The 14,590-nt window shown below is 33.3% G+C and overlaps 1 protein-coding gene across 1 annotated transcript; it reads left to right on the forward strand.

Moving 5' to 3' along the window:
* Positions 1–938: 938 nt before the first annotated feature.
* Positions 939–7,748, forward strand: LOC122607612 (TSET complex member tstD-like). Its single transcript, XM_043780626.1, has 5 exons — positions 939–1,127; positions 1,694–1,807; positions 4,500–4,579; positions 4,951–5,075; positions 7,483–7,748. The coding sequence occupies exons 1-5, from the start codon at positions 1,075–1,077 to the stop codon at positions 7,552–7,554; spliced, it is 444 nt and encodes a 147-aa protein (XP_043636561.1). The 5' UTR covers positions 939–1,074; the 3' UTR covers positions 7,555–7,748.
* Positions 7,749–14,590: the final 6,842 nt, after the last annotated feature.

Genomic DNA, 14,590 nt, shown 5'->3' on the forward strand with positions numbered 1-14,590 from the left:
ATATCAATGCAAGAAGCTTGCAAACAATCTTGTTAAAAATTATCTCATTATGGTTCCAAATAATCTATATGAACTATTTCATTGTTCACATCGTGAAGCTCATAGCAACATCATGAATTTATATAGTTACACCACATATTCGACTTAACTTTGACCTGCCTAGAAACTATTGCGCACAAGTGCACATCCAACATGGCAAATGCACATTCATTTGTTTTTAGATGTAAAAGAAAGCAAAAGTTTTCATTATAATTTAAGTTCTTATTAGATAGGGTACAAAATATTTATAAATGATCACAAAAGAAATAAGAAATTATATGCTCAAAGGGAACAAAACAATAAAGTTTATGAAGGATAATATATAATAATAATAATAATAATAACAACAACAACATGTAGTAATACATAGAAAAGTGATCATTATCTTTACTATTTAATAAAGCAAAAGCCTATTTTTATTTTTAGAAAGTTCTGTCTTTGAAATACCGAAAGTGCCCTTGGACATTTTATGTTTTTAATAAATTAATTTATACTTCAACCATTATTTTCTAAAATATTTTCACTATCACTTCTACATCAACCTACAATCCTACACCATTTAACACCGCCACCACCACCAATTATACCATCACCGACAACACAAAACCGCCGTCCCCGCTGCATTGCGCGGATACCATGCTCGTTTTAAATAACAGTGACTTGTTCTACACCTATGAGTCCGCACTTATTATTACTATTACTAGTTTTTGTTTATTTAAAACTATAATTTCGATAATGAAATAACCATTTGGCATAATCTACAACAACAACAGAAAAATCAAATTTCGACCAAACGAGATTATAACAAAAGAGTGTAAAAAGTAGTAACCATACATATATATATACCATCTGATATTAAAAAAAGGAAAAAAAATGTTATTTTCTTTATGATAAAAGAATAGATAAAAAAAAAGAAAAAGAAAATTCTTCTAGATTTGTAAATTGAATTCATCTTCTTCTTTATTATACTATTATAAGAATAAATCACCTGAGAAAGAAGGGCGGGCAGCAAAGAGGAAGAGGAGGAGGAGGAATATGTTGCTGGCTGTTTTAATCGCCAACTCGGAAGGCAATATCCTTGTTGAACGGTACCCCCTCCCCTCCCCTCCCTATAATTTATTGTTAATATACATTTTTCTTTAACAACTACTTAATTTGGATCAGGACAACTAAAGATTATTTAAATCAAATCAAAACCTCACAACGAACATATAGTTTGCTAAAAAACTTAACTTTTGATGAACTTGTAAATATCGGATTGGATCTAATCCAGTATAAACTAGTTTCAACATAATTATTATAGAATTTATAGAGACTTACTTGTATAGGAATACCCAGTTATTATCTTTGTGTAAAAATTTGATCTTTTTACTAAATATTCACTGGATAAACAGCAAATGCTATAATTTCCGCTTTCAAGCCCAACACGTTACTCGGTCAGGGAAACACGAACCGAAGAAACTTGTCAAAAGTTTGTTGTATCTATGAATGAATGAATATCTTGGTGGTTCTGAATAGAGTAGGAAGCTCCTCGGTATAATTTGGATATATGCTAATTGAAGTTTTCAACTATTCTACATGGTGTCGTGCTATTGATGCTTGATCCATTTTTATAGATGTGTCAGTTATGCATGTGTAATATTTTTTTTTGCAGTTTTAATGGTGTTCCGGGCGAGGAACGACTGCATTGGCGATCATTTTTAGTTAAACTTGGTGCAGATAACCTTAAAGGTGTTAAGAGTGAAGAACTTCTTGTCGCATGCCACAAGTATGTTGTTCTTCCTTGTTTTCCTATGTTATCTGGTTTGCAAAATTTGCTGTTATACTTGTCTTGTATGAATCTGAGCTATGTACGAGAGCTGACTCATTGTAGTTTTTGTCATACGACAATACTTGACATGCTTATTGCATGACATGGTAGTAGCCTTCTACCTCTAGGCATAATTTTGTTTAGAAATGATATTTGAAGTCGGTTTTCTAAACACTACACTAATACTTCACTTTGTCCTGCCTGGTGGTTTATTCATTGTATTTCAACCCTCTTATGTACCTCCTTGTAGTCGGTTTTCAAGGAATGTATAGTGTCTTCTTTCACTCGTCTCCTTGTTGATAGTAACTTCATTTTGGTTAACGAGCAGTTTACAAATCCTTATCTTTGTGCCAACTATGGTACTATATAATTAAGGATGGCTGCACTATGCAGCAATATATCCTTTTTGGCTAAAAGGAGCGTGGTACAACCGGTTAATCAAAATGAAATTTTATCTGCAATACAGTTGGTGGGACTCCCACCAACAAAGTAACGGTTACATATTTTCAAGACTTGCCTTGGGAATACTTAATAAACCAATTCGTAACTAACAAAACCAAGAAAGCAAATGACAGTATGTTCCAGGATGCTCTTCGCTAAGAAAACCATAAACAAATCCAGATACGAAGTTGTAACCTTGAAAACATCAAGGATGTGATGGGAAATCTTCCAGAACTGCACTTCCTTTTGGTGAGGACGAATTGAATTTTTTAATGAGCAGCTTGAGCTGAACCACTACAAGTGTTGAGTTTGTGATATTTTCCTCCTCTCTAGAACCTTTCTTGTGAATTCTGTTTATTACTTGCTATATGTGATTAGGGAGCACCTCCTAATGAGGCGACTTATTTCACTCCAAGCACTATTACTTTCGGATCGCAATTGTAATTGATTGATAATACTGGTCATTGTATCCTAAGTCGATCCATGTTTGCATTGTTAGTTTTGATGCCTGTTTTGAGGGGAGACATTTAAAATGAAATGAACATAGGTTACTGTATTGTATTACACAGAATGTGTGCTTGTAGATTAATAGCTGGCTGACATTCCCACTAACCAATTTTATCTCAAGTCTTCAAGTGCTCATCCGTTATTCGCCAAACCATGAACATGTGACTTGGGATGCATTGTGCATAACATACAATTCTATGACACATAACTTTGTTACTTTCTTGATATAGTTTTCTATATAAAGTGGTGTATCTGCATCCCATCTATTGAAACCACACTGAAACTATCTTCTTGCCGCCAGTCTTAAATAATATTTTCTCTTGGCTCTCCTCACATGCTTAGGATTTTCTGCCCATTAACTTTCATCAATATTGTGTCGCCTGATATGCTGTGACATGTTTCTAGTTTAAATTGTCAAAGTGTTCAGTTTTATATACTCAAAAGTCATCTCTCATCAGCAAGTACCAGAAAATCAGCCACATGAAAGCTAATAACCAGTTATTGGATGATCAAACTCCGAAACAATAAACTTGTGCGTGTGGAACTCAGTAGTACTCCATGCCGCATTATCATCATATTGCTTTTATCTGACTAAATAAGTCTGCCAAGTAGAATGCATTTGTGACTTTAATAGATTCTTTGTATACAAATAAACATCTCTAAATGTTATATATATATATATATATATCTGATGGATACCAAAGGGCAAAGACAATCTAATAGTGTGAGGATATGCCTAATTGGCCAAGTGACTAATAATATTGTTTTAGCCAATAATGCATTAATGATTCAAAATTGACTTCTGGTTTGATTGTCATGATATATCCTTTTCTTCATAAGAAGTCCCAACTTTATGGTTTATGTTTCTATGTGGCAAATGGTAATGGATTTTTTTTCTTCGTCTTCAATCACCAAAGTCAGAAGAAGTAGCAATAGAAATTGTACGTAAATAGAGGTCTTGAAATCAAATTACTCATTTCAGATGCCTTCTATGTATTTGGTATGTTTTTGATGTATTGAATGATAGAAAGGGTATTTAGAAAAGGCTTGACTCTTGATATATCTCAAAGTTAAGCATTCACCCAGTCATTCATACATGCAAGAGCTCTATCACATTTACCGACTATTCCACATCTGAAAAGCATGAGAATACCCGCTTAAGTGAATCTCATTGTTATCGTATATAATATTTTTTAGTCGGCAAGTTCCAACTATAGTTGCTATGCATATAGATGATATATACAACTTATAAATGCCTTCATTATTATAATTTGAGTTTTAGATGATCATCATTTTGCATTTTACTGTATTGATTTTTTATACACTCTATGAAGTTACTTATCTATGTATGGGTTTGAGCTTGTGTAAATCTACTTTATCACAAAGCATTTTAGGGTGCTCATAAACAATTACTTATATGAACATCTCATAATTGTCCATCTCTGCTTTTGTATCGATTTACAAAAATCGTGATCCTTATCTGTTTGACTACCGGTATTGCCTTATCTCAAATCTGTGAAGTAGGTACCAGTGAGATTGACAGGCCGGGTGTATTACAAAATCAGTTGTTTACTAATATTGTTCTATCTATAAATTGAATGAAGTGATATCTAAAATGGGATGACTCTATATGCATTTTTTTCATGCTTACCAAGTTATACTATGTGTCAGTTCAATCTTTGATTTGTCGTTGTCTTTTCAGGTCTGTATATATTGTGTACACTGTGCTTGGACATGTCAGCATCTTTCTTGTTGGCAAGGATGAGTATGATGAACTTGCTTGTAAGCACATCTTAATTTTTTTTTTTACTCCAATCATTTATATGTTGTCTTATACTTGAATTGCTTTGTTCACTTGTTAAAAAAAAAAAAATTCCATTTTACCACTATTCTTATGCTAAAATTAATATTATCAATGATGTTGATATACTCAGATTTTATTTTGCGTGTGTGTTGAAGGGTATTTTAGATATTAAAGTAATCAATGTGTGTCAGGTCAAACATTACAATTTTCATAGAACAACTGAACAGGGTATCATTATTATCCCTCTTTTCCCCTATCCCCACATGATAAGAGAATAATGCCTCATTATTATTGTCAAATTATTTCTTTGATCTTCCAGCTGTTTATGTTTCTTTCACCTTTCTTGAAGTGTCAGAAGCAATTTTTGTTATTACCTCGGCCATAAAGGATGTATGTGGGAAGCCTCCGACAGAGCGCCTTTTCTTGGACAAGTATGGTAGGATATGCTTGTGCCTCGATGAGATTGTGTGGAAGGTGAGCTCCACTCCTTTAGTCGATAGTCTTTATTTTACTCTGAAATGTTTGTATTGAATAACCTAATTAAAATAATGCCCAACTTATGTTCGTCCTGATTCTTGAAACCCCCTTAGTACCGAAGTAAATGCAACTCTTGCTAATCACATAGGTCTATTGAATATCTAAAGTTCGTACCAACAATGATAAAATAGGGTTCCTATAGATCTCAGTGAGTGATTGATGTGTATCAGACCCGAAAGTAGCAACACAATAAGAATAAAACATAAATTAAGAAAAAGAGAAGACAATCGATAGATAATCTGGATTAATGCCCCAGTGGCCCTATCTGGATTAATGCCCCAGCAGCCCTAGTTCCTAAGAACAATAATAATAATCTCCATACCCGAAACGGTGACTTAATGGCCTTATTTAACCAAGCTGACAACTTACCCTAACTTGTTGCACAAGATACTAAATTAATAATAGTAATAACTAATAATAATAATAATATGCGCCCTCTTGTCTGGCCCAACCCAATGGGCCTCTTGATTCGTATCATTACTCCCGCTCGCAAAAACACCTTGTCCTCAAGGTGTTAGCTTCAAAAAATTGCCTTGAGTAATTCCGGGATCCCATGGGAAGTCAGTATCAAATTGAACTTCTCTTCCAACGCCTTTGCAACAAAATTTCTTTTCTAGTAACTCTTGTTTTTGATCTGTTGCAATAGGTTTCTCCTTAAAGGTCTCCGCTGCTGTTGTCTTTGTCCCAAGTAACCAACCCCAAAGCAGTTTATTAGAACACTTTACTACAGAATCATATTTGTTTTGCTTTATAGCACTACTATCACAAACATCTGCTAGTTCGGCACAGTCTTCACGTATATCTTCCACCACCACCAGTTTAACAGACACCGTGGTTTCTTTTCTTGACATGATTTTGTACCTTCAGTGACGTCCACATCTTCAACTCCAGCACTAAAAACAGCCTTGTTCTCTTATTTTTTTAAATCAAACTCCGAATCTTCTTTATAAAGAGAAGAAGTAGGATCAAAAGGAGAGAATGAATCTTGCAAACCATGAGAATCAATTTCCAAAGCCAATGACATCACATCTTTCAACTTAGAGCAGCTATATTGATGCCATTTAACAAATATCTCCCTAATTTCAGTATCTAAACCATAGATGAATAGATATATAGCGTAGATCTCAGAAATTTCTTCTAGATTTTTAACTTGATCGAATAAGATTTGAAACAAAAGGCAATATTCTTCAACAGTACCCTCTTGGCTAATAGCCATGATCTTTTCCAAGGCAGATTTCATGTTGCCCGCTGATTTTTCCCCCCGAATGAACAGTAACACGACGAATAGTAACTTTTCTGGACGAACAGTAACGCGGTGAACAGTTCGCATGATGAACTGTATTTTTTTTTTTTTTACTACCACAGGTTGCAGGAAAGATTGCTCTGATACCAATTGATGTGTATCAGACCCGAAAGTAGCAACACAATAAGAATAAAACAGAAAATAAGAAAAAGAGAAGACAATCGATAGATAATCTGGATTAATGCCCCAGTGGCCCTATCTAGATTAATGCCCCAGCAGCCCTAGTTCCTAAGAACAATAATAATAATCTCCATACCCGAAACGGTGACCTAATGGCCTTATTTAACCAAGCTGACAACTTACCCTAACTTGTTACACAAGATACTAAATTAATAATAGTAATAACTAATAATAATAATAATAATAATAATAATAATATGCGCCCTCTTGTCTGGCCCAACCCAATGGGCCTCTTGATTCGTATCAGTGATAAGGGCAGACCTCGTCCTACTTTCACTCTACTCTTTCCATTTCAATGCTATCAATGTTTCTGTTGGCCTCATTTCTAGGATGTTGGAGTAAGGTCCGTAAGGCCAGACAAAGTGAAGATGAGCAAAAAAGGATTCTTTGCATATAGTGATTCAGCCCAGTTAGTTTTACCTTCCATATAGTTTCTTCATCCCAATTATTTAATACAAACGAAGTCGGTTATATGGGGCATACTGTATGCTGAGAAGATAGTCAAAGTAAATAGATGTAAATCATCTCGCATAGACAGTTATTGTGATTTCTTTTGACCGGTTTCTTTTTCTATCATGCTGGTTCATTTGCGATATAATTATGAATGGTAATATAGGTCCCATGTGATTGGTAAATAGATAAAATGCGATAATTATTGTTAGCTCAACAAGTGTTTATGTATTTGATAATTAGGGGTTCATGTATGTGATATGGTATGGGGTCTGCAACAAAGTATTAAAGATGGAGGAAAATAGTAAAATTTTGTAGATAAAGATGCAAGTCTTGTGTAACGCCTTTTGTTGTCATTGTGTTTGTTCCACATAATGAAGTTTGTACTAATTATATCGGTTCACCATGAAGGGGCTGTTGGAGAACACAGACAAGGATAGAATCAAAAGGCTGATAAGGTTGAAGCCTCCAACTGAGTTTTGATGAAAAAAATCACCTTGCTGTATGAAATGTATTGTCTTCTCAAAAATTTTCTATTCATTGTATAAAAAGGTAATACCCAGTCCATCCACAGTGTGCCATTTTCTTTCACTTCTAAATGTTGAGTTGTTTCCAGCTTTTATGTCTGTGTGACTATGGTTACTTCATTTTGATATTTTGCTAGGTATATTTTTTCATTGTTGCTTTTTTAATATTTTTAAAAAATATTTGTGATGTTTTTTCGTAGTTTGTCAATGGGTGTGCAATCTGGTAGGGGTATGGCGTAAAATGATAGTTGGGAAACAGTAAGAAGGTGCAAATGCGATGTAAACTAACAGAACCTGAAAAGCCTTGCTGTAGCCGACTATTAGTAGTTCTGTTTTAGATAATCCAAAGTTGGTTTTCCCTGTCTACTCAAAATCTGAACCGGATCTGAATCAGAATGTTTTATTTCTCACAAAGTTTAAATTATGCTACTTTAGATATGAAAACAGTTTAAACCGGCTTCAGTTTTTACTATATTCAGAGTTTGATTTTGATTTATTGCAAAGAGAACTGTTGTTCTAGGGTACTTCTAGATTCAGCCTAGACAACACAAGAGAGTTTGATGCATGAACCACACGAGCGACTTCATTGGCCAAACAGTCGAGAGGAATCCAAGAATCAAACATGAGATTTTTCTCTGTCTTTCTTTCTAATTTGGTCTTCTCTATCGAACAACTTTATAGATCAAATTGCAATACCACATTAAATCTTTCATTTTATGAAGCTGAATGACAATTTTGCTAAATTTTGAAACAATTTACCGAATAACATCATGTATCCAGTTTACAAATCCATTTATCTATATTTCTATATCTATACTATTATATAAAAGAAATAGCACTCTCTCTCATCAAATGTTAAAATGTAACAAGGCGAATGTACAAGAATGCCCTTCCTTTATTTCAATTAAAATGCATTCCTATTTAAACTATTTTCACAATTTCACTTCAATTGAATATCCACTTATATTGTTAATACGTGTATTTTTTGTTACTGTTGGTTGATATTGAAGCTACGGTATCATCGTGGTATCTCGCTTAATTAATTGTTCACCTGATACTGTTTTTGGTAATTACGACATCGAACGGATTGTCAATGGTATCCGCTGCAACGCGCGAGTACCATACTAGTATACAACAATAATAATCATCTTAAGAAAGAAAAGATAACTTACCATTGGGCCATGTGGTTGTCCCCATTGGGCTCAAGACATTACAAGATAAGTTAGTTGTGTAATATTATAGTTGAAAGGATGAGGATAAAATTTAAAACATCACCACCAAATCCTATCAAGACGTGGTACGAGAGAGGTGAGATTTAAACAGTCATACATTAATATCGTTTTTATAAAGACATTTGACAAAACTATATGTTAATAAAATTAGTGGCATGCAAGTATGTGTGTGTAAAGAAAAAGTGCATGTCAGGCCTAAGCCAACGGTGTGTCCTTGGCCTCTTCGTTGGACTCTTCCTCATTTCCTCCATTGGCAGCACCTTGTTCGTGGCACTCGTCGAAAGAGGTAGTCCGATGGGTGGAAGGGGGACGACGAAGGGAAGACTATTAGTGTGGATCCTTTTTTGCTTTTTTTTTTTGTATAGTATGTATATATATGTGTGTATAGTTGAGGAAGAGATGAGGAAGGGTAAGTAAGAGGTAGGGTTGGTAGTGAGTGAGGAAGAGGTGATTTAGGAGAGAGAAAAGCTGATGTGGCAATGAGAAAGAAAGAGGAAAGTGTCTTGGGTTGGCTGTGGCCTCCTAAGAAGAAAAAACATATAAAAGATATTTAAATTTCTAAGCATATAATCCTAATCGATCAAGCAGGTATCTTGAACTGTTTTATTCTAAACCTATCCTCACTGGTACTTGCCCTGTCTACTGTCAAACACCTATGATTATAGGGGTAATGTTATAGCAATAATTATTATGTCGTGGGTTGGAAATTTATGGTTGTATGTATGATAGTATAAATTTCAAGCAGGCAAGCCATGATGTAGGTTGGCAGGCAGTCACTTCTGTTTCTCAAAGGGCCCAAATACCATTTGTTTCTATTAACCAAATTTAATTCACTTTCGCATGGTCCAGTTATGGATTATTTAAGCCTTCATAAATTCCAAAAGCTGTGAAAAATGTAAAAGGTACTATCAATGAAGAGTCTTGATCTTGAGTCGAACTGGCCACTGGGTATTGTCTACGAACTGGCCACTGGGGGCGTCATTATTAGTCTACGAACACATTAACTAAGACAACTCGGTTAACTTCATTTCATCGTGGATGAAATTAGACGATGTGGTTCTCAGTTATTAACATGAATTGGGTATTGTCTGAGATGAGATATTATTTGTGTTATACATTATGCTTTGCACAACTTATTTAAGAACATGCTAAATGTTGGACCGATCAAACGTGTTTAGGTCAAGCACTACAAAGAAATACCATTTGTCCACGAAGTGTAAAAAATTTTGTTAACTTGACATTTAAAAATGTGCAAAAAAAAGTTCACATTTGAAAATATGAAGAATTTATGAAAACCATAATTTTTTCACACTTATAAATGTATTAACAAAATGTTCACATTTAGAGACAAATTTACATCAGTTACATTTATATCAACTTTACTGACACTGTCACATTACATAAGTACTCTAATATAGTATTCAACAAATTTAACATTAATTAATTTGTTAGAGAAAAAATAAATTCTTCCAATGTATGATTCTTCAAATTTCAATTTTTTGACAAAGATTTCACGCCTTCTAAATTTTCATATATATTTCACTAGATAAAGTAGTAAAAATATTTTTTAAATAGATGGTTGGATTACATATTTCGTCAAAGACATCGTTTGAAGTCGACAAACTAGTAAATTTGTATGTCCATCAGTTTTAGTCACACTGCTTCCTATGGTAACGAGATTAGTTCATCGTCAGTTTTGACACTACATTACTTCTTGAACGAACTCGAAGATCAATTGAAGAACAACAAAAAATATTATTATTATTAATTCATAAATAATCAGCCGGCTGTTAAAGTTGACTTATAGAGTTCGATTATTACAAAAATATGATCAAGATGATCGGTTGAAAGATTGATTAAGATAAATCAATCTAAATCTAGGAAAATAGAATTACATAAAATATTGAGAGAAAATTATCAAGGGAAAAATATGTGTGTGAATATTATCTCGATCCAAACCCTAATCGGGTATAAGCTTTTATATATACTCCTTATCTTCCAGCTAAATAAACCGACCTCCTTCCACTTTAGCTTCTAACAACTTCAGTCCTTCAAATATACTGAATAATAAACCTGCACAACTCTTAACCCTAAAGTTAGATAAAATATACAAATACAACCCTAATTTTATATTAGTTATTTTAACACTTTTAAACTGACACATTTTACTACAAACACCTTATCATTTATTTTTTATTAGTATTAATTCAAACATATTGATTAATACTCTATCACTTTTATGTTTTACACATACAACACCACCAGTAACACTATACCCTTATAAAATGGATTGAGATCCTCAAAAGTTGCTTTCAACTTTATTAGTAAAGTTGGAAACATCTTGACCTTTGGATTGAAATTAAAGGTCAAGATTCAAAGTTCTTTGAATCTTGACCCTTGATTTTAAATCAATGGTTAGGATCTACAACTTTACCAATAAAGTTGTAATTAACTTTAGGGAATCTCAATCCTTATAAAATGGGAAGTTAGTTTAACTGGTCAGAGGCATCGCAAGTTTTACGCAAAGTCTTGAGTTCGATCTTTAGGGATGACAAGTCGTGGGGTTTTTTCCTCTGAATACTTGTAACGGCCCATGGTCAGCATCTCGTTGTCTAAGGTACGTGCAAGACTTCACCATTGTACGGTGAAATTTTCCAGATGTCAAATACCAACCGAATGTTCGAAAAAAAGATAACATCTACAACAATATTTCGTCATCCACAACAATACATATTCTATATTGTATGGTGTTGTATAATATATACGTTCGTTGTGGATAACTAAAAGATGTTATAAAACTATCACGAGTCTTATTAAAACAACCGCAAGCCCTTAACATCAACCTTCATCTACGTACGTTGTCGTCATTTTCCTTTTCTAAACCTTTTCTATATTCGTTAGAACGAAAACAATCAAACACACTAAACTATTGAGAAATTACACAATACAGATCAACTTCTTACCCCGTTTCACATTCAAATCTAAGCCTTTTTATTCCCACTACAAGTATCACCAAACCCAAAAATGATTTTTTTTTTTTAACCACTAGTAATAACCTCCAATAATGATCCCAGCAATCTCCAATGATCCATCACAACCTTCAATGTTATTTTTCATTGATTAGACGGTTGGATCTCAAGGTGAACCCACACAAGCTTGTCCTTCACTCGTCACTTAACCAACGATGGAAACTAACGAAGCCAACCAACATACGCATGTCAAAGGCGTCGCTTAAGCAACAACAACTGACGAGCACCGTGGACGCAACCTTATATTATTGTTATTACAAACTACTCTTTCTGCCAAATATAAGTGTTATCTTTTGAATATATAAAGTTTTTTTTTTTTACCTTAAATATATTAGGTTGTATTATGTAATAAAATTTATATATGAATTGATTGAATTTTAGATATGTTTTTATTGGTATGATTGTCATCGAATGTTATATAGAAACATATTTTTACGGGCAAAGTTTAAAAAATATTTTTGAAAATTAATAGGTTGAAAGAGTAATTTTTTTTAAACTTATGTTATTGACAAACAAATGGAGATAGAATAATAAATAAAAATGTATTTTTATCTATAAATCCTTACGAAGCAAATGACTCTTTTTCCCCTTTTAACTTTTAAGGCTTTTAAATTCAAAATACCCTCATGTTTATTAAAATGTGTAAAAATCAATTATTATTGTTGTAGACAAGGCTCGAACAAGGAATATATGACTTTTAAAGCACCATCTCACAAACTAATTGTTGGTTTGTTAAAAAAATTTTCATTAAATATATGACCTTACTTTCATTTAAATATAATTTAAAAATTATTTACAACATATGTCCTTCAACTCTTAAAATAATTACACTACCTTTTACATCAATAACAACTTTTACATTAATAACCACACCACTACCGCCATTCGTTTACGTCATCGTCGCCGCATCGTGCGGGTACCCTTCTAGTATCATTTTAGCAATTATTCAATTTCCAAAATGAATTTATCACTTTCTAAATAGTTCATGTCATTATGACATACATGTTTTATTTTAATGTAGTAGGAGTATCTGGTGTTCTTCTTGAATGTAGTAGCAAGTAGTATGAGTATTTGGTGTTTTGTGAATTTAATGTACGAAATAATAAGGTAGTAGTAGTACAATAGTCCTAGAGAATGAAGGGAAAACGTGTGGGTTATGATGCATCATTTCAAACCGATCGATCATATATCAATATCAATAAAAATAAATAAATAAAAAATGCATGAATAATAATTGTCATTTCGTTGGGACAACAGCCTGGGATTTTATGTCTTGTCTAAAAATCAGGGCCCCTCTCCATTATCACAAACTTTTCGGATCCTAAATCCTTCATACTCTTTTTCGTCTTTCCAAAAATAAAATATCAATCCATATTTACTTTTTTCACTTGTTAATCTATTTTCATATTGGTAGACAAATTTTTTTGTTTGTATTATAGGAATCTTAGATAAGAGCCGGTGTTAGTACGTTGAGTTTTTACTTTTCGTATAACTTGCTTTCCTTTCCCATTATTTCAAAGAGTAATATTCATATACTTGTATAATTCAGCTGGTTTATGTAATGTGCTCTAAAAGCTAGCATATAAGCTGCTCTTACACCTCAATTTCATACACGATGAATAAAATATCCAACCTCTCTATATGTGAAGAGAACAACGTATTAAAAAGGGTAATTGGATAAATGAATTTGAAATATATATATAATATCATTCCTAAAAAAAAATACGGTTTAGGCATGGTGAAAAAGTGCCAAAGTATCTAAATTTTTAAATTTTGGTAAAAGTGTAAAAAAGAGATACTTTTCCTCTTAAGGTTAAAGTCTTTTACTCAAATGTATATGAGTTTTTAAGATATACTCTCGTCATTTCATTCGTTATGGATGTTTTAAAAAACATATGGTGAAAATTAAATCATGGTTCCATTACTTTACTTTTAGAAAATGAAATCATGAGGAATTAGTGAATGACAAATGGTACATGGGATCACGGGTCATTACTAGACAGAGAGCTATTCTTGACCCGCTTTTTATAACTCACGCTAATAGATGACGCGCAAAATGAGAAGTCATACAAATACTGTCATAATTTGTAAAATCTGAAGGGTTTATGACACGCATTTTTTAGTGTCATAAAAAAAGGTAGTGTAACACGGGGCTACAATGTCTTCTTATTATATAAAATCGCCTTTACTACTAAAATAACCCAAAAAACCCCAAAATCGAACGAAATCCTCTTTGATGTTACAAATCGAAGCCCTAAAATCCACTTTGATCCTCTTTTTTACTACAAAATCCTCTTTGACGTCAATCGATTCACCTCCACCACATCGTCAATCGATCCACCACCACCACATCGTCAATCGATCCACCACCACCACAACGCTACTCACTCACCAACGTTGCTAAATTGAAGCAGATTGTGTTGGATATCAATGGTTCCAGGTTCGTTTCTTCTATTCTTTTGCCATAATCAGTTCTGAAACTCGCTAAATCGATTTGCCCTAATTTTGTCTCATAATTGATTTGCCCTAATTTTTCTTCAATCGATTTGCCCTAATTTCTGAAACTCGCTAAATCTGTTTTGTAATATGCGTTTTTGAGTGTTTATATTACAACAGCTTATCCGAAAAGGAGCTGTTGCTCGTTCATGTAATGAATTTGTGATTACAAATGCAGCCATGTCAACACCTAATTCTCCCTCACTTTGGATTCAATAACAAAGACAACATGCTA

Source organism: Erigeron canadensis, chromosome 7 (assembly GCF_010389155.1).
Source record: "Erigeron canadensis isolate Cc75 chromosome 7, C_canadensis_v1, whole genome shotgun sequence".
Lineage (NCBI taxonomy): Eukaryota > Viridiplantae > Streptophyta > Magnoliopsida > Asterales > Asteraceae > Erigeron > Erigeron canadensis.